This window comes from Vidua chalybeata, chromosome 1 (genome assembly GCF_026979565.1).
Source record: "Vidua chalybeata isolate OUT-0048 chromosome 1, bVidCha1 merged haplotype, whole genome shotgun sequence".
Lineage (NCBI taxonomy): Eukaryota > Metazoa > Chordata > Aves > Passeriformes > Viduidae > Vidua > Vidua chalybeata.
This window is the reverse complement of record NC_071530.1, coordinates 16,424,851-16,446,086: the sequence shown is the minus strand read 5'-3', so window position 1 is coordinate 16,446,086 and position 21,236 is coordinate 16,424,851. Positions and strand designations below refer to the sequence as shown.

The following is a 21,236-nucleotide window of genomic DNA, read 5'->3' as shown; positions in this document are numbered from 1 at the left end:
TGTATCATGAAGAATCAGTCACAACCTGAAAGTTGTAACAACATCACTTGATTAACAATCCACTTGTTGTATCTCAGAACTGGGCCTATTTCAAACTTACCATAATTTGAACAGGTTTCTGGTTGGCAGGTATTTCAGCTTAAAGGTAAGGAAAATTGGTTGTTTTGTTTTCTTATCATTTGCCCATGTGCAAAGAAACACAGTTTTGATGTGGAGGCAGTAGCATAAGCAGATGGCTGGAGCTCAGACCTGGGATACATTGCTTAAGCCTGTGCTCTCTGCAGGAAGGCTGGGAGCCTAATCAGTTCTGCATAGCACTGGAAAGGGCCAGACTCAGCCCCAAACTGCACTTGTGAAGCAAACATCAGTCTGGTTTGCTGCAGCAAATCAGGCTTCACCTGAAAGGCAGAAGCTTGCTCTGTATCAAACCAGATTAGAGACTCCATCCCCTCAGAGCTGCTCAGCTGAGAGCACAGAAGCAGAGCCAGGTCTAAGTGTGTGCCTGGTGCAGCTGTTCCATCCTCAGGGCTCTGCTGCTTCTCTTCTGGTGCTGTGGCAGCACAGCAGGTGCTGAATAGATGGAGCCACCTTCCTTTCTTGGCTCATGTGAGTTATGCAGAGGAGGAGACTCGCTCCCTGCAGGAGTTACCGCTCAGGACTTTGCTCTCCTGCCATTTCAGTACACAAATGTAGCTGGTACTGAAGCTCCTAGGCAGGGGCTAGCAAGTTATGAACTGAAGGACATACAGACCTGTACTGAAAGTAATAGGTATTTCCTTACTTAAAATCACTGCCTTTGCTCAGGTAGTGGGAAGCACTCAGGGTTTCTTTGTGTAAAAATCCATCTGCCACACTCCCAGCAGACACACAAGTAACACAATAAAAGACAAACAAGATGCAGAAGCAGCAGCATAGTTGCACTATTTTATTTTATATATTTACACAAAAGTAAAGTGAATTTTTGAAGCGTGAATTTTGAAGTAAGTGCAAAGTGAACTTCTGGAGAATGAAGTAGAAAGGAAAAGAATGCATTTTATTGCCAGAGTAAGCATGTGGTAAACCCAATCATGCTGAAACTCTTATCTCTGAGCTCAACAAATGGCAGCACTTCAGCACCTTGGCCCCCAGACACTGCCCCATATGTAGGTGAGCCCAACAGCACATAAGGGCTAGGAATAACTGTCCAAAACTGCTGCTTCTGTGTAAGCAGGTACAACACTGATCTCTCCAGTAGTTTTTAGATGGACTGTGCTAATGGCTGATAAACTGTCTCCCAAGATAACCTAGAAGCTACAGAGTTTATGTGTAGGTTATGTACATAAAGTTTACGCCTTCAGGAAGCACCATGTAACAGCTGTAGGTCTTGCCAAGTGGTATTCCACAGCTTCTAAGGATTAGAAACTTTTGCCAGCCTATACTATTATTTGTAGATCTTTACTAATAAGAAAAACTAGGTCTCTTCCAGCTACTACATTATACCTTTTAAACTTTTACCTGTAGTATTTCAAGTCAAGCAACAAGTGGGACAAAACCAGTAGGACTGAGTTGACAAGGACTTCCATGTTGAACAATAATGCTAGGATTCACCTTTTTACAAAAGACAAAAGCTCCACCAACCAAAACACCCCACAACAAACAAAACCACATCACAAATCTCAACTATCAACATCTGACATCCAACTCCATGTTTGCTATAACCAGGATAAATGCAAGATAATGAAGAGAACAGGATATTGCAATATTTTCAGGGCTAATGGTGTGAAATTTTCATTTTGGACAGCAGTGTAGTGATAACTTTACATTAAACATTCAGATTTGTCAACTGGCCAATTTACTGTTCTAAAGATTCTGTGTTTTTGTATTAATCAACTGGTTTTGTATTAATTCTATGTTTTTGCATTAATCAACTGGTAGAAACTCCACACTTTTCTTGTAGGATAAGGTTTTTATAGAAGCTTACTTGGCCCTTGTAGATTATTAAGAACTATTTCAAGGGGTTAAAGAAGATTATACAAGTGCAACAAGTTTTTCCACCTTGATGGGAATGTGTTATACTGCCAAATGGGAACAGGTGTAACCATTTGTAAAGCACTGAAGACAAAGAGCTGTTGTGGTGTTCAGTTTCTTATTTCTTTGACATGTAATCATAGTTAATTCTTTTAAGATTTGCTTCCTTCAACTAGATTACTAGAAATGGAAGAATAAATTGCATAAAATACCAGTGATTAAGGTGCTCTCCTACCCCAGTTTATATATTCTAACTGTACATAGGAAAACCACTAAAGAACTTCTCATCACTTTCACAGAATGCTGTCTATGAATACTGCTTCAGTAGTGCATTCATTCGTTTGCACCTTTTCCATCATGTAACAATTGCAGTGTGACTGAAAAATTTAGAAGTTCTCTGAAACTGCAGTCCTTAGCAAAGGGAGTGAGAGTCATTGTATGTTTTGCAACATGCCAAGATTCTGTTTCACAAAATTCAGTTAACACAACAAGAGCTGTGATTGGTCATTCTGAGCTATTGAAAATCAGCTCCCTTTAGGTGTTTCTAGGAAACTTCCTTTTTCTTCATTCCCATTCCTTTCCCAGCAACCTGAGGGGACAGCAGGAAGCCTGGCAGACTATTTGCTCAGAATTCTATCAATAAATCTTGTCTTCCAGATAGCAGGGTGATGAAGGGACAACTCACTACTGCTACAAAAAGAATTGTTCATGAAAACCAAAAGGCACTTGGCAAAATGCTTGGCACATGGCCCTTGGCTGGTAACACCATCTAGCACAAATGATCTTTATCTAACATGTATTAACCTGAAAAATTAAAATCTTCTGTAAGTTAGAGATACATATGCAAGAAAAATACTGAAGACTATTTAAACAGAATTATCTACAAATAAACCTCTAAAACCTAGCAGACACAAGATTTGTATTGCATTTAAAGATAAATTTAAATATACTTCCCCCTAATTTAGGTTTATACAGAATATACACTTCTTATATTCTAGTCAAAATCCAAGCTCTGGCTGTGAGTTTACAGAACAGTCTGTTAGCCTACAATATATTACAGTATTTAATATTTGGCAGCTTCAGTTTGAATACTACTTGTTAGAAATCCAAAAAATCACCTGTCACTTGTCATCTGACACAAGGGAGCCCACACACACTGGGCATTTTCTATATAAAACCAGTAACTGCTAAAACGTATGTTCAGTCCAGCTTCCTACAGCCCAAGTGGTTACAACACAACGACTAAAGCAGAGCATTTGTTTAACAGACTTGCCCCAAGTATCCTCTCCGTGCCCCATTTCTCTAGGACAGGGTAATAACCAGAGGAACTCCTGTCAGTCTCACGTGCCACTTGTAGCCAAATTAACTTGGAACACCATTGTATCTTCCCATCCCTTCTTGGGAATAGGACAAATAAGACATTTCAATGCTGCATTAAGATTTCAATTTTCCACCTTGAATAGAAATGACCACTTTTGCACAGTGGATATATATTCACACTGCTCAGACAGGACTGCTCCCAAACCAGCTTGCCACCACACTGAACCACCAATAGGTAAATTATTAATTAGACACAATTCCTTTATATGCTTTCCCTATTATGTTTAGGTAGGAAACAATGCCACACTTCCTAACTGGATTAAATTCATTACTATTAAAAGCCTCATTATTGCCAAGAGTTATTAGGTCCAAGAAACACAATGCTCTGGCCTCTTAGTAAGGTGCAGTGAGATAAAAAGTAGCACAAAGGCACTTGATACCAGTTTCATACAGTAGTTTCACTTTAGAATAAAGAAGGCTATAATAAAAATAGACTGGTAACTTGAAACACACTAAATTCAGCAAGGAAACTTAGTCAAGACCAAACTAGGTTACAAGACAACCTGTAAGTGTGCAAAACCATGAAGAATGTTCACTTATCTTGATGCTATAAGCTAAATCCAGACACAGTCAGGTGCTGAGCATTGTTTCTAGCGTCAAAGTAAGAGGTGTCGGTCTCATCATCCGGCTGAGGTATAAATGGCATTGTTTGGTTCTGGAGATTATCCCAGTCCACCCCCTGAAAGAGGGGGTGATGCTTCAGTTCTGAAACAGAAGTTCACATAAGCATTATAAACTTCCTTATGTCCAAGCCCCATAGTCACTTTGTTCCCTCATTTGTAACTGTCAGTAGATTTGCTCTATATTCCTTTTTTAGAAGTTCATAAAAGTGCAAATTGCAATTGGGCTTTGATTACCCGCAACTTTAGTAGGATCAAACTGTTGGCAGAACAAGTAGCTGCCATCCCCATCCAGGGAACCTGTTCCACACAGTTCCACTGAGCCAAAAGCAGCCTCAAAGCTGCTCTTACCCAGAAAGATTGAATTTAGAGAAGCACAGCACTACAACAACGTAACTGGGATTTCCCAGTACAAAAGGCTTCATGCTGTAGTGATAAAAGGGAGAGCACAAATTTGGGAGAAGGGAGAGAAAATGACAATGATGGAAATTTAGATACAACAAGAAAACTTAATGGTTGTCCTGAAAACTACTCATCCAACTTCACTTCAGTGAACTATAAATTGGACAAAGAGGCCAGATACAGCTGTAAATCTTGACAAAGAATTAATTTCTAAGAAGCTCAGATAGGAAGAAACCATTATGGCACCTATTTTAAAATTCTGCCCTTGACAGGCAATTTAGATTTCACTCTAAAATCCAGAAATAAAGACAATAACTTGTGTTTAACTAAAACACCTCCAGACTGCTTTTTGGGAACTATCAAAGTCATGGGATTTTCTGTTGACATAATAATCTTCATTCATAATCTTGTGCCTTCTCTATTTTAATTTGGCTTGATTTCAGCTTCTAGCATGTAGTCTCTTTATGTGTAAGGCTGTGTAAACCTTTCCATAGTAATTTCCTTCTCTAGTGATTTCCTTAACAGTTCTCATAAGATTTCTTTCTCTGTTTCCAAAATATCTCACTAAATTTCTTTCCATTATCAACTTTTTTTTTAAAAAGCATAGTCACTGTTAACAATAGCAAATGTTTAAGCCCTTCTATGAGGGGAAAAAAAAAGTAGACTTTGTACAGTCTATATTGTCCAACTTTGTATTCTCCTATGCAGTCAGCTAAGACAGGCTGATTCCTAAGAAAAAACTGCTCTCTCTGAATTAACTGGTGCAGGAGGCTTCTCTCTCAAACTATCATATTTTAATCAAGGTTCCCAACGTCATTTAGGTTAAAAATTCCAAATACCCATTAGATAAGAGAGAACTTTGGTGCATTAGATGTCCAATACTAAAAATGCATAGCAGAACAGCAGTAAAGCAGAAGTTTAATTGAGAAAATTAAAAACCAACATAACAATCCAGCCCCAGAATTACCTTGTTCAGAAAGGAAAAACCCCACAAGTAATACAGAAAATACCACAACTTGTTAAGTGCTGTAGTACTATACACAGAACCGTGTGAGGCATTGAAGTTTATTAGCCTAGGTTTTCAGGAGAAGATCACCACTTAAAAATTTGCAATTGGTTGCAAAGAACAATTTCAATACTAACCCTTCAGTCCAGCTCTCTTAGTAGTGTCAATTGTTAGAAGAAGATCTATTGCATTCTGGGCATTATCAGACAACTTTTCTTCACCCTCAGGCCAGGGAATATCTACAGACGAAGACAGAGTTGAGTTGGTAACTCAAACTATAAAACAAATATTGGAAATACATACTTACCATGATTACTGAAACAGATTACCTCTTTTCAAAATATTTTGGAAGACCTGTGTTGGTGTTTCATCATTAAAAGGTGGAATTCCAGTTAGAAACTCAAACAGACAAACTCCAAGGGCCCACCAGTCTACAGCAGAACCTGGTAAAATAAATCCACAGAATTACACTTACAAAAATGATACTTGCAAAGACTTAAGGATTAGCAAAAGCTGAAGAGTGTTTAAATTCTGCAAGTTTCTTGAAAATTATGAAGAGGCAAGTTGTATTTAATATTCATGCAGATTAAAAATATATTTAAAAGTTTTTTAAAGCCACTCTGTTCCTTAATTCATTACAGGTAACACTGGGGTTTAGTGATAAAACCAAGGGGGCTCTTAGTAACAATCTAATTATCAACTCCTATCACAGAGAATCCAGGAGCTAACTTCTCCAAGAGATTGTTTTGTGATAAGAAATATATGCCTCATAACTAGAGCCTGGATGAGTGCTCCAGGTAGCCATCTGTGTCCTGTGTCCTTCTCTGAGTTCTTTAAAAAGTTTCCAAAAACCTCAGACTATTGAACTTAATTTTTGTTTGTCTAAATTATGATGAACATCATAATCGTTGCAGAAATGAACCAGCACACATGAAGCTGGCATTACCTTCCATTACACTGAAATGACTGGGGCAATCTCAAAGCTATCTCTGCTTTGTTATTAGATAGTTCTGGTTTTCCATATTCCAGGGTTTTGCCTTTTTGCCAATCTCTCTGGTTAATCTACATTGAAACCAGCAGGCAAAGCAATCCCACACACCACTGCATGCATTCTAAGCTTCCTGCATCTTCATGCCATGCCCACTCCACCGTATAAAGAGCAGATGCCACAACTTTATTAAAAAAATAAAAAAAAACTTTGAAAGATAATAAATCTAATTGCTCTTGGATTTTTTGGCATATAAAAAACCTAGGACACCTCCAAGCAAAATGAATGTTTTGAGCCATTTCACAAAAACTACTGTGAAGTTTAGAAATGCTGAAAACCAAAGTGTTTAACCAGTAATCTAGTACACTTTTAGCAGCTCCTAACAGCAGTAAGAGTGCCCACCAAGCTAAGCACATCAAAGCAGTCAGTTCACATCCACTGTTGTTAAGAGCACTTGGATGTTCAGTAAAATACTCCCAGCTCCAGTCAAAGTCTAATAAGATCACAACCTGAACAGGGTAATAACCAGGTTTCAGCAGCAATTTTTCCCACACAAAGTCTAACTAAAATTAGATTAACTTCTATCATATCCCTGCTAAACAGGACCCAAGGACAGCATGAAGCTGTGCTGGGGAGGTTAAGGTGGGATATTAAGAAAAGTTTTTCCACTTAGAGGGTGGCTGGGCACTGGAACAGGCTCCCAGGGAAGTGGTCACAGCACCATGCCTGGCAAGGGTTCAAGAAGGGTTTGCACAGTGTTCCCAGGGACATGCTGTGACTCTTGGGGCTGAGTCAATGGTCCTTGTGAGTCCCTTCCAACTTGGGATATTCTATGATTCTGTGATTTGAAGCAAGAAGTAACACCAGGTCTTGAGCACCTGAACCTTCTTCACCTATAGGTAAAGTAAATCAGACTGACTGTAATAAAGTGAAACGCAGCAATGAGAAGAAGTGTCTCTGGCTTTACCTCATGTTAAACAATTTAAGAACGCTGACTTTCCTTCTGAAGTACATGTTTACATGTGTGACTTCTGATAGCTTAGTCACACTGATAGGACGTTTCCTTACTCTGCAAGCATCACACATTTTTATGTGGAGGCATACTGGACACGTCTTTCTATATAAAAACATTGTTCACCCAAACAATGTTCTCAGAAACTGTGATCTGGTTATACTTTGACTGTTCAGTTATGCTGAACACCTCAGTTCTGCACAGAATATAGAAAACTCACCAGAGATCAGAGTCCCTGCATATGAAAAGACAACGAAGTAAAAATATTACAATTATTGCCAAGAAAAACCATAACAAATACAAACATTGAATATCAAGTATGATTCTCCAACGACATAGGAATGAAGATTTTTTTCCTTAAGGTAGTATTCCACAGTAAGGAAAGATGGCAATGTTAAATCTAAGTTAGAAACAAAAATAAAATAGTTTTGTAACATGATTAATTTAGGATTAAAACTACATTTACAAGCAGCTCAACACATGAAATATTTAGTGAGGGAAAAATTGAAGCTCCAAAAACCCTGGCTTCACTGAAGGTAGTGGGAGATTTGTAATTTCCTGACACAAACCCCAGACTCTGCAAGTTTTCACTAAAGTCCTGAAAACCCAGTAACCACAGAGAAATCACCCTGTGACCAAGTTTCAGATTATCTAAGTAGCACTGATTACATTTCCAAAATATTATCCAGTTTTAACATCTGCCAGATATCCAGGAATCCTAAATGGAAGTGCAAAACAACAACTACATATGTTTAGCATTTTCAGTTTTTATCGTTAAATTGTTAAATCTCTTCATAGAGTTTTTGTTAACTTCTATTAGAATTTTATTGCTCCACAGGATAGTAATCACTGCCTCTCAATTAAGGTCTCTCTCTCATGTAATCTTCCCAAGACTTGCAGCTCTACAAAATAGTAGTATACTTTTGGGGTGGAAATAAAATGCAATTGTACATCAACAACTGTATGAGATAGATACATCTGTGAGATAGATACATTGCATTTAATTTTTGTTAGTGCTTTTTGCAAGTTAGCAGAAAACTATTTCAGACTTTTTGTTAATCTCAGTGGACCTCAGAATCTGACACAAAGAAATTTATGCCCTTCAAAGTTGTGCTATTTTAGTATAGTATAGTATTTTGAAAACAAACAAACAAACCCAAAAAACCAGCCTCCAAAAATTTGATGGCTATTACTGCACCCTTATACAGAAGATCCCATCAGATGTCTGGAGTGTTTCATCAGGTCACTCAACTCAATAACTGATTTTAAGGCAACTTCATAAAATTGTCTGGCTTCAAATAACACTTAATTATCAATAAACACAGAAGACATTCTAAAAATAATTGGAGGCTTAAGCCTCTCACTCTAGAATTCCACTAAATTCCCCCTTTCCCATCCCAAAGAATCTTTAAGGACATTCAGGATGACCGAGTTGCTACTCCTAAGCCACATACAAGTCTCAGGCTGCCAAAGCAGCTTCCAATGCTGACTGGCAGCAAGCAAGACTGTGATGGACAACCAAAACCTCTGGTTATGAGAAAGCAGCAAATGAATGGAAGGAGCAGCTGAAGCAAATACAGCCACCCATGATGGCAAAAGCTTAGCACTAGCTATTTTTGAAGAATTCTGAATCCTATTGCTTGAAGTGTTTACAGTTCTACAGACATTTAGAAATGAAAAGGTGCCACCTTTCAAGTACTGACAGATGGCTGGTTTGCCTTACCATGAGGCTGTGTTAAAAGCAGCTCAGGTGCCAGGTAGTCTGGGGTCCCCAGGATACGTTCACCTTCTACAGGGGCAGCTCCTCTTCGCACACTCTTTGGAGTCCTGTAGGGTGTGCCAGCATCCCCCCGATAAGGGGTCTGAAAAGATGGAACAAGGACTTCAGATGTCAAACAAAACCACCTCAGAAACTCCCATCTCCAGATTTAGTCACAGATGTAATAATTGATACTTAAGTTCAAGCCAAGAACAAGTCACAAAACAGTCCCTGAAAAGCATGTGTGAAATGTGCTTCTATTGCTTTATCTCAACAGTCTTGAAGCATAAAGATGCCTACTCTTTGAGGAACTTTTCCCTAAGTTCTTCCTCCAGGGTCACATCCAGCAGCTATCACTCTTTACATCAATCTTTTTAATAGGCTTGTAACTGGCACTTGACAGAATACATTGCGCCATAACTTTTACCAGGATAAAAAAAAAGAAAGTAGCAGGTACAATGGCAGTTACCAGCAGCTGAACAGGATTCACACTTGGGAAGAGTGCAGGATAACAAAAAAGAAAAAAAAAATCAAATACTTCCCATTACTTTAGGAAACCTGTAACTGCTCACAGAAAATACAACACTGCACTAGGAGCAGTTGAGACAAAATATCACAGGCTTTTATTAATCAGTTCACTGTAACAGCAAAGATTTCTCAGAGATGGACAGTCAATGCATGTTAAGCCAAAAGCAAACCAGTGAACATAAAGCTACTGCTAAATTCTTACAGATATTATAATTTTGGCCACACAAGTGCAGTAAGTGAAACCCTTTCAACAGAGGTAATTTTGACAGACTACCTCAAATTACTTGAGTTTTCCCTAAATTTACCACTCAAATAATTTCAGGTCCCTAATGTCCAATGCATGTACAAAGTTCTATCTGCCTCCTTACCTACCTGATAGACCTGATATGGTCTTCCTTTCTGTAATGGAGTGATAGCTGTTGGGTAAGAGCCACTGCAAGCAGGTGAAAGATCCATTATATCTAGGGAGGCCATGCTACATGGCTCAGATATATTGGATATATTGATTGGACTATTGTAACTCCGAAAAACAACAGCATTTTTTTTTAAGAGATTCAGTGCTTCCATCATCTTTTCTGAAGGAGAAGGTACTGTGTCAAGGTAAGTTTCTTCCACGTGTTTCTGGTCATTATCCTTTTTCTGATGTAATGGCTTGCAGTCCTGGACTCTATGTGCCTCCTCTCCATACTGTGAGGCATCTCGGGACTCTGGTGATGTTATTAGCACACCTTCAGGTTTTGGTTCCTCAAAAGAGAGGTCTTTAATACTTCTGTCCAAATCTAAAAGCTGTTTTTCTAGATGGCTTTCTGTAACAGACACTTCAGGAAGTAAGTCAGAATCTGCACTGAAGACATCTAAAGGTTTTTCATCATCAGTGCCTAAAAAACTTGAGTTCATGTACTCCTTTTCATCATCCTTTCCGCAGTCTGCATCCAGATCACACATAAGATTTTTAGCTACAGCTGGAGTCAGAGATCTTTCTACTGTTTCCTGGTTACTAATAAACCTCTTAACTTCTTCCTTGCTTTCACAGGTGTCACATAGGCATCCATCATTACAAAGCATTAAGGATTGAATTTCTGTTGTCAAACCTGAACCTTTGTTTGCCGGAAATTCTGAGATCTGACAGCCACGTTTATATTCTGCATTGTTTTTTTTAACATAGTTAAGTTCCTGGCAAGGACTAGTGTCAACTGATTCAAAGCTTCTTTTTACACCTGGCTTTTCAAACATCACTTCCTCTTTGACAGGCTCATTCTGCCTTGAAAGTGACTGCTGTAGTCTGGAAGTTTCTGCTGTTTCGTAAGTCATGTCTCTTTTATTTACAAAGACTTTTTCTTTCCAAATCTTATTTTCAGAAATACACTTTCTTACTACACCTTTCCCATCCAGAGTGCTCACGGGAGTGTCTGTTATATCCAAACGTTCACTTCTCAACTTCTGCCTACTGCCAGACTCATTGCTGGCAATGGGAGAAATGGCAGACTCGAGTTCTTTTTTCTTTAAAACTTCAATACCTTTGCTATTTGGCAACATTGCATTTGAAAGGAGAGCTGACCCACTGTTACTGGTTTTGCATGTTGTAGAACGAGGTTCATCTCCACTTTGCTGCAAAAAAGCACATTAAGTTTTGATTATCAAGAAAAATATTATTACAGCATTACAGAAACGTTTAATTTGAAATACTTTATTACAACCTCCATAATGAAATGCAGATTTGCAAGCCTTACTCATTCTAACTACTACGAGTGAAAAACTAGACTTCAAAATACAAAAAAAAAATCAAAACCCAATTAAGGATAACTTGATAATTTGACTTCTTTTAAGAACATAAAATGAGCTTGCTAGAATAGAAAATGCCGTATTTTAAAATGCCAAAGGATGAAAAAATAGAGTAAATGAAGCTGTATTTGTGATTTTATTTTAAGAAGTAAAGCTACAGAAGTCTTTAGTTTCCATGAAAGTCCACAGGAAAGAACTCCATTATAGTACCCTGTAGTATATTACACTTCAGAGATGACAAAAAGAAAATCTGATATTACTAATATTTTCATAATACAATACCAAAACCAAGGTCTAAGAAAGAGGTAAATACAGAATAATAAATTGTTTTAAATGTAAGTTGTTCTGTATGCTCTAAATAGGAATCATGACAAAGATCTACATAGCACAGCAGCATTTTCTTTTAGGTTTGAGTAGAATTTCATTAATACATTTAAATAGGATAAAATATTTTAGGATGAAATATTATCAGCTATAATTATGGGTGTTAGGTTAGTTGATAAAAAAACCCTTCAGTAATAAAAGCCTTAAACTTTTCAGTTTAACAGCTAGTAGAAATTTGAAGTGGATTTTATCTTTTTCACAAGTTCTGTCTTTTAAAGAAATTCTTTCACCCACAATGCTGAGCAAATAAAGCTACAGGGACAAGGTCAGCTTCCAAAAAGCCACTGCTCCCAGCAGTGCCCACCTTGTGCAGCATAGGGCTAAACCAGTGATGGTCAGTGGAGCCTTCTCTTTCACTCCTTTGCTGCAGGCTCAATAGCATTTGCTTCTCCTGTTATATTGCAAAGGACTAATATTTGTTTGAAGGAAAAGGTTATATCGGTTTGATCCAAAAGCCTACTCAACACAAATTACAACCCCTGCTCCTTCTACTGTAGGAAAGTTTCTCAACACTTGAAATAACTGAGGCAAGTAGAGTAAATAGAAGACATTTGCATACACAAGTACAAACTAATTTTAATTTAGAGTGGAAAAATGAAACAGTCCTGACCTCTACATCTTTCCTGCACCTGGGGCTGCTCCAGTTTTCTGATTCCACACTGGACACGTGTGTGTGAGACTTACTGACACTGGAGGTACCAAACCTGTTTCTTGACTGAAGCAGAGTAGGAGTTAAACTCCTCGCTGGCATCACGGGTGTTAATTGAGAATTATCCAGATCTTAAAAGAAAAAAAAATTCAAATGTTGATACAAACAGGCAACATGTACTGACCGACTTCACACTATGTTAAGCTTTCACATCAAAGGAAACTAAGGAAAGCTATGTGTGACAACAATTTCTCTTATCATCTTTCCTGCATAGTCAATTTACGCATTTTTTGAATTAGGAACTTGCCAAGAATGTAAAAGCAGTACAAACATTAGCAGTATAGTTGCCTTCTTTCTTGTTTCAGGTTAGAAATGAGAAAGCAGCAAGATCAGACAATTTAAATGAAAACATACATTGCTATATTTAACAATTTCCACTGGAAGTATGTCAAAACCTGACACTATTTCCATAAAATGTTAAAGGGTGATTTTGAATTCAGGGGTCATGATTTGAAAAAACCCAATCAAACAAAACCACTTTAGAAGGTGACATAAGTAGAGTAGGTGAAAATATGTCATATGTAAAGTACTGGAGAAATGGTGGAGAGCAAGACACCAATAGAATCACACCTTTTATGAAGTGGGTCAAACTACTCACATAAAATTAAAAGACCACAACCTTACAGCCAGAGGATTCCTCAGCACAAGGCCTGGTATACTCACGTGTTTTGAATAATTTAGTTGAAAGAGGGGTGTTTTCCTTTTGGGCCATAGGTACAGGAGAAACCACTCCATGCAGACTGTCAGATGTTGGACTCAATTTGTGCCCTGGCACTTTCATTCCTACAGGAGGTGTATACTAACAAGCAGAAAGAAGCACAGTTAAAAGTTAATGGAGTCTGAACAAATTCTCAATCCAGAACTGAGAGTGTAACTTCACACATTGTTTACAATGTTTGTGTTGGAGCTTGGCCATTCCCATTAAAAAGTCAACAATTCAAAATACAGTCCAAGATAATCACATCAGAATTTCAAAGTACTCTAAACATATCATAAATCATTCTACCAGCTGGCAGAAGAGATACAAGAATAGCCTTAGCATGCCAACTATTGAATTGAAGATAGTAAATAAACTAAAAGGATTAAGTACTTCAAAGACAGTGAAAATTACTTACAAAGCCCAGAGAACTGATAAGAGACAGCAATTGTCCTGGAGTACGTGAGTAATCCTGTTTTGGCTTTGGCATTGATGGGGTAGTAAGGATATCTATCATATTTATCTCTACAGAAGAAAAAAAAAAGCAAAATTAAATAGATCAGGTTTTCATTTTGATATTAAACAAAGGCAAAGTTGCAGACATTTACTTAAGTTTCATGAAGACGAAGAAAAATTTAGTCACATACTCAACAAATATACAAATGAAGCCACCAAGACCAATGGAAGACTTACCTGTACATTCTTAACACAAGGTGTTTTCTCTTATGCATCCATACATTTATGCATACAGAAGCTGTAGAAGCCAAATTTCTTTTCCAACTGACTATGCAGAAAGCACTACATGTTCTAATTTTATATCAGCTTTGGTTTTTAGTCAGCAGTTCCAGCTTGTGGCTTGTGGAACAGGATACTAAATTTGATTCCAAACCTGCCATCACTCTAAAAGGCATCTCAAAATAGCTGCACAAGAATTTTTCATAGATGAAAATTCAACCTTAGATACTTTTTTTTTTGATCACTAGCAGCAAGTAGCTTTAAAGCTTTCATAAAATGTTCAACTAGACACAACAATCTGTTGCATTAGAACATCAGGTAAAGCAGAATATCATAAAAATACATAATACCTAAGATTTTCCTTTATATTCTTAAAACCATGAATCAAACTCCATAGACAACTTTGAATTTCTACATTCCTTTAACTATATAAAAAGGATGCACCCTCCAGCAGCCATCTCAAAAAACTTATGTGCAGCATAAGTTTGGGTGATCCGGCTAAGGAGGTACAAACCAGTTCAGAAACTGGCTATTCACCTTAAGATCTGCAGCCTGTGCCAGACAGTCATGACTATTCAGCTGTATTTTCTGCTTCAAATGAGAATATTCACATGCCAAAGCACTGAGCTGATCTTCCCCTTATCCCTCAAACTAATGTCTGGAATGTCCCAGTTAATTGATTGGAAATTAATTTATACAGGACTGAGAGACATGAACTGAAGGCCAGAAGTAGTCAGAGAAACAGGAACAAGCCAGAATTATTCATTCACCCATTGAAATCCATATCCCTCCAAAGAAAGGGCTCTAGATCATATTTCATACACCCTTGTCCCAAAGAATAAATATTTTACCTTCTGAAGTGCAATGCTAAGAGCAGACCCCTTACTAGCACGTAGGTAATCAGTACTTACCTATGAGAAATCAGGTATTACTGCAACATTTGCACTTATTTAATTGAAAGGTGCTTTTTACAGGGATGTGAAGTATTCAAGAATATGGAAATGTGATGCAGAAATACATTTTAATACAACCAAAAGGATAGAAACAACTCTTACCTCTGTTCAGAGTAACTCTGGAAAGCCCAAAGTCTGTCAACTTTATATGTCCCTGATTAGAAATGAGCATATTGTCTGGCTTCAAATCTCTGAAAATACGAATACAGCTGAAATCAGCAAAAAGAGCACTGAGCAACACAAAGGAAGTTCAGTGAACAGAAACACTCAATACAAAACATTGGTTAGAGCTGTTTAATAGTGACATCTCCTAGCCAGCAGACAATTCCAGTTTGAATAACACATCAAATGAATCAAATATATTTAGCATTAAATATGGCACAAACATCTCAGGCTTTGTAAAAATCATACATGCATGTCAAGAGTTGCATATTTTGTGCTTCAGCAGGCTCGACAAGTGTCCTTCACAAGTAGCACATGCACTCATGTGCAGCTCCTACAGGTGACAAGCAAACCTCCATAGAAGTCTTCATGTGTGCTCTCTGTACCATTGCTGAATGCAAAAAGAACTCTCACTGTGGGGGAGCATCAGGGTAGCCAGTGTCCCTTTGTCCTACAGGCAAGCCCATGTGTGCAGTACCCAGAGGGTTCCTAAACCATCACAGCTGCTAATACAGCACTAGACTGGGAAAGAACTGGCAGGGAAAAGCAGTGCGGGTTTGTGTGCTCAGCACACACAGACAGATTGTATTTTAGCCATTGTTTCATGGCATTGCTGCAGTGCACACGTGCAAAAAGAGCTTCCAGGAGCTCTAGCAAATGAAGTGCCTGTGAAAGCTGCCACAATGAAACAGTGACGGTTATGTGTTAGAGTGAAAAAATAAAAAAATCCAAACTACCAAATATTTATTTGTAAGAAAAAAAAAATTCACCTGTGGATTATTCCATGCCTATGAAGATAGTCAAGAGCCAATGCTGCTTCAGAAATATATTTAACAGCCATTTCTTCATCAAAATATCCATAAATATGGAGAAGAGATTTGACATCTCCACCAATAAGGTACTCCATCACCTGCCATTCAAGCATTTTAAATTTAAAACACATTTCAAACTTGCAAGTAAAATACAAAAAAACTTTCACCCCTAGAAAAATATGATTTCAAAGAGCAGAAGCAGATAGAAGTAGCTTTGTTCAATCCTCATTTCCCACACAATACTTTTCACTTGGATAAAATAATTAAAGTGTCATGTAACAGCAGACATTAAACATTTTCTTTCTGTAGACCATTTGCTTATTTTATTTGCCTAGATTACTTTTACAAGCTAATTAAAAAGCTGGCTAGAGCTTTTGAGAGTTAACTACAGAAAAATTTCTACATTATAAATGTTATATATTTCTATATTGAATATTATGTATTTTAACCTATATTTATATTCATATATTAATCTATATTTAGCTTAATAGTGTATATTTCCATAGTATAGAAAATGAAGTGCAAAGCATTCCTGTGAAACTCCACGCCTGAAGCCAAAGACCACCTGTTCTATACCAAAGTATCTCAATACTTTATCTTGCAATCATTTATACACAATATTAAATTCAGACCTGAGCTTTGTGAAGTAAGTGCAAACAATCAAAAATGCAAACAGTGAGAGTTACTGTGCATTTAAGACACTTGAAAAAGAGTGCAAAAAAAATTCACAAACCCAATATACCATTTTGCAGACACATTATGATGGCCCATGTCATATTTAAAATAAAATAGAAGTCAGTAGGGCTTCTGAAACTCACTCTTTGATGTCAATAATGCATTTATGGGGTTTTGGTCAGGAAATCTCACCAGTACTTATACACAATATTCTTCCATGCACATATATATAAACATATATATACACACATACCCAGACATGATTCTAGCATCTCCTTTATAAATCCTTCACCCTGAAGTCCTCTACTCCATCCAGCAGTTCAGTCTCCAGTAAAAGAAGCCTTTGTTTACACTCAAAATGCATTGTAGGAGGGCATAGCAACCTTGTCTCAGAATTTCATCAAGCTGTTCCCTGTGTGTGCTTACAACAAACCACACAAATTGTGCCAGACCCTTTGTAGACAGTCTGAATCCTTATGTGGAAGCAGTATTTAAACCCATGTACAAGTCCTGCCGTGCTCCACAGTGCTCCCGTGTGGACCAGCATCTAGTTCTGCCACTCAATTATCATCTTGTCATGTAGGCCAACAACTGTAACAAAACTTGAGCACTGGCAATAAGTAAAATAGATTTCCTTTAAGTGAGCTATGGAGCATCTTCCAGTCACTTGGCTTTTGCTTGAATAGAATTATTTCTTGTTTTCCCTAAGATCTCTACATATTTCTAAGACAGAGCAGTTGTTGGAATTTCTAAGTTTCTCCTGTAACAGTGGGGAACATGAGCAGAAAGAGCCCAAAGACACCAGAGGAAGAGAAATATTTCACTTGTTCAACCATTCTGAGAAAGATGTAAAAGTGACTAAGGAATACCATTACAAAAATACGTTGAGATATCACTACAGTTCAAGCTCAGTTTTCAAGACTACCATAAAATGCCACAGCCATTTTTAAACTCACTAAATAGACGTTGTTTGCTGACTGAAGTGAATAGTATAAGTGCACAATGAAAGGACTTTTACTGAGAGCCAATGCATCCCGCTCTGCCTGCACCTGGTGAACCATATTTTTGTTGATCATGTCTGCTTTTTTCATCACCTGAAAAACAAAACAGAGCACACAAATTATTTAACCTCAAGATGCTCATAATAAAACTGCATAGAGATATATAGTTCTGCAGAGCAACGCCTATCTTTTATTACTATTTTTATGTTTCCTATTCTTTGTGTACTGTAGAGCTTATTATAATCCTTTTAATCGCAAAGTCAAGTTCGCACAAATAATTGGTAAGGGTCTTACTAACAAAAAAACAAGCCTATATTTTAGTCCTTTGTGCAACAACACAGAAAACGCGACAGGTTTTGGCTGGGTTTTTTTAAATACTTACTCAGCAAGAGCGTTTTTTTATAATTTACTCTCGTCTTGTCTCTCAGAGGCGGTGCTTTAGCCCCCCGGCAGCTGAGGGGGCTCCGTTACGGCAATTGTTTACAAGCGAGAAGCCAACAGCACTCTGGCGCTTGGCAAGATTTTTGCCGTTATTTCCCCTTATGTAAAGCACTTTTAAAAGCAGGTGTCGTTATCAGAAGTCCCCATACCAAACCCTCCAGGACTTCAGGGAGGTGAGAGGAGGGCACGGCCGTGCGACAGCGCGTCCCAGGGCACCGGGCGCGCCCGAGCAGCGGCCGCTCCCCGAGGGCCCGGGGCCTCCCCGTCCCCTCGGGACGCCCCTCTGCCGCACACGGCTGCTCGGCAGCGGAGGCGGCAGCGCCGCGACCCCGGCGACGCCTCACCTTCACGGCATAGAGCCGGCCCGCCTTGCGGCCCAGGTACACCTTCCCGAAGGCGCCGCGGCTGATAGGCTTCACGATGGTGAACTCCTCGATGGAGGGGGGTCGGGGGACCTCGACGCGCGTCGAGCCGGCAGCTGTGGCTGCGCTGGGGCTGGCAGCATCGCCCCGCTCCTCCCCGGGCCGCTCGGGTGCCATGGCGCGCCCGGCCCCGGGCCCGCCGCGATTCAAAGCGGCCCCGCCCCGCCCGCGCCGTCACCAACGGCAACGGGAGCTCTCGCGAGACGCCGCGGTGGCCGCGGGACGTGGCGGGCCGGGCGCGGCTGGCAGCGAGTGCCGCCCGCTGCCACCCTCAGAACGTGCCCGTGACAAACCACCGCCCCTCTGGGCTGGCTGATCGCTGCTTGGGTGGGCATCTAGGTTTTCCTACTTGGCTCTAGGTTGTAACTTGCTGTGAGCAGGTACTATCCCCCCATTCCCGTGGGAGGTTGAAGGTGTCCTTTGCAAGGACAGGAGTTGGACAGATGGGTCCCTTCCAACTCAAGGATATTCTCTTTCTCTATAATTTTCTGACACTTGCATACTTGATAGCTCCAATTCCTGTGTCCAAAATGGCACAGCCAGGAGGGCTTGTCTGCCAGAGAACACGCCCTGTCCAGTTGCAACTACTGCCGTTCATCCCTCGCTGTCTCTTTGCATTTTCTGGGCTAGCAATGGCAAACCGCTCCCTGGGCGGGTCTGTACTGATCAGGACTTAGATTAATGCGGTCGGTTGCTTCCCAACAGTTCTTGATTACTTCATCTGCTATTTATCTTAGGCAGGGTTGTTCCACAATTTGTTTCTTTATTTTGGGTATCTCCATGGCTACATTCTGCTTCCCTCTTGTGACAGCAGGGTCAGAGATGGCATTTACAGTGTACTCTGACCTAGCTGCCATCCTCCTGTTCCCAGAGTACAGGCTTTCTGTTCTGTTTACACTGCACAGCCCTCAGTGTTTACCAGTTTTACTGCTCTCAGCTGTGTTCTAGGTCACCTTTTTAACCCTTGCCTTACTGATTTTATGTTGGTTTCACATGTACATGGCTGTTCATGTTTAGTTCACACTGATCATAATTGTTCTGTTGCAGTCTGTGTATCAGCAAAGAGCTATCGCTGCAGAGGTCAGTGCACAACAGCGGGTGTCCGTTCACACAGCAGAGTAGTTATGAGGCCCTTGTTTTGCTCCAAGATCCATCACTTACAATCTGACCCTACTCAGAGAGACCTTGCTTGTGACTTGTGAAGGCAAGCTGCTATCCCACAGATCCCAGCAATACATGCAATTTAATAAGCAAATGCAGAAAGTGTGTTTTAAATTAGCTTTTTTTGTAATGGTATTAAATACAATTTATCCTTGCTTGTGTTTGTTATTTAACTCTGCAACGTTTAGGTGTGTCTCAAAGGCTGCAATGCCAGTGGAAAAATCCAGCTGAGAGAAGGGGGGATTACTTCTTGTGCTGGCACCCTGGGCAGACATCAGGGTATGCCAGCAATGATAGTGCATCAGGAACGTGTATTCCACTACCTGAGCCTGAGCTGACTGGAGAGAGGGTAACACCTTCTCTCTCTCTCTTCCCTCGAGGCAGCATGAGCCATTGTATAGCTAAGTGGAAAGCTGCTTCATGGAGTGGATCTAGGTAAATGTTCATCACCTTTTAGATTTTTTTGCTGTTGTCAGCTGAAGTTTCTGCCAAATCAGCAAGCTGAGCTACATGACTTTGGTCATGAGAGTGCTAGTGGAAAACAGAAGAGATGTACACAAAGGCAGGGGGACGCAGCAGTGGGGCTGTGCTCACCCAGAGCAGTGTAAGTTGGTGTGGGGAAGCACTTTCAATGAAGAGCAGTGGTCGGGTGAAAGAAAGAAAACGCTAATAAACCCCCACAAAAACCGGCTTTATGGAAATCCAGATAAATGACATCTGTAGCCCTTCCCTTATGCACTGATACAGCTGCTCCATCCTAGAAGGCCACTAGGTTGGTCAGAGAGGATTTTCCCTTGGTTCAACTGTGCTGGCTGTCTCGAATCACCTCCCTATCCTCCATTGCTTTAGAAACATCATACACGTGGCTAATGTCTTGTTTTAAGGAAAATGAAAGACAATCCCAAAACAAATGGGCTGTCTGGACAAGACCCGCCAGGATTGGAGTCAGGACTGAGCAGCAACTGGGGAATGGTAATTCTGGCAGTGGGACACCCTGACCACCTACTCGAAACTGACCCCAGACTCAAGTGGAAGGAAGAACTGCACCTACACACTGATTAGCATGAGAAGCGAGATCTATAGCTAGCAAATACGGGGTTGAAGTCTAATTAACAGAAGACTTATGCAATTTGTAACCAATGAATGTTGATGTCGTTGTTAAAATGGATAGTGTCAAGTTACATGATTTGTAAGCCAGCCTTTCGTGGGTCACCACTATGTCCCTACTTTGCTCAAACTAGAACAAAAGTTAGAAATACCTCGCCTGGGTGTGTGAATTGGCGCTGCGCGCCGGTTAACGACCCGCGTTCCGGACAACACCCGGGGGCGATGACACCGACCAGGGGCAGGACCCTCTGGCAGCTGCACCACCGCCGGCTGCGAGCGGGTCCCCCGCGGGGCCCTGCCCTCCCCCCGGCCTCGGCCCCGGCCCCGGCCCCGGCCCCGGCTGCATCCGCTCCCCTCTTCCGCCTCCGCCTGGAGGCGGCGGCTGCGCGGGGCAGCGGCGGCGGCCCGGAAGCTCTTTGGGCTGCCGCCCCTTCCGGGGCGGCTCGGCCCGGTCGGCGCGGCCGCGGGGCGGACATTTCCCGCAGCGGAGCCG

At 40.2% G+C, this 21,236-nt stretch overlaps 1 protein-coding gene and 1 long non-coding RNA gene across 4 annotated transcripts; one reads left to right on the top strand and one right to left on the bottom strand.

Annotated features, from left to right (window-relative positions):
• Positions 1–896: 896 nt before the first annotated feature.
• MASTL (microtubule associated serine/threonine kinase like) lies at positions 897–21,219 on the bottom strand. Of its 3 annotated transcripts, none has more exons than XM_053954703.1 (12): positions 20,896–21,219; positions 17,568–17,705; positions 15,895–16,034; positions 15,065–15,153; positions 13,693–13,799; positions 13,241–13,376; positions 12,479–12,648; positions 10,075–11,310; positions 9,139–9,277; positions 5,745–5,858; positions 5,553–5,654; positions 897–4,092 (listed from the first exon to the last, which is right to left on the bottom strand). In XM_053954703.1, exons 1-12 carry the CDS (start codon positions 21,217–21,219, stop codon positions 3,935–3,937), a joined length of 2,853 nt encoding a protein of 950 aa, XP_053810678.1. In that variant the 3' UTR covers positions 897–3,934. The 3 variants fall into 3 exon arrangements, with proteins under 3 accessions (XP_053810678.1, XP_053810687.1, XP_053810696.1); XM_053954712.1 differs by having other exon boundaries at positions 17,661–17,705; XM_053954721.1 differs by lacking the exon at positions 20,896–21,219 and adding an exon at positions 18,398–18,597.
• On the top strand, positions 18,690–19,734 carry LOC128794674 (uncharacterized). Its single transcript, XR_008433230.1, has 2 exons — positions 18,690–18,802; positions 19,523–19,734. It is a non-coding gene; the product is annotated as an uncharacterized LOC128794674 (long non-coding RNA).
• Positions 21,220–21,236: the final 17 nt, after the last annotated feature.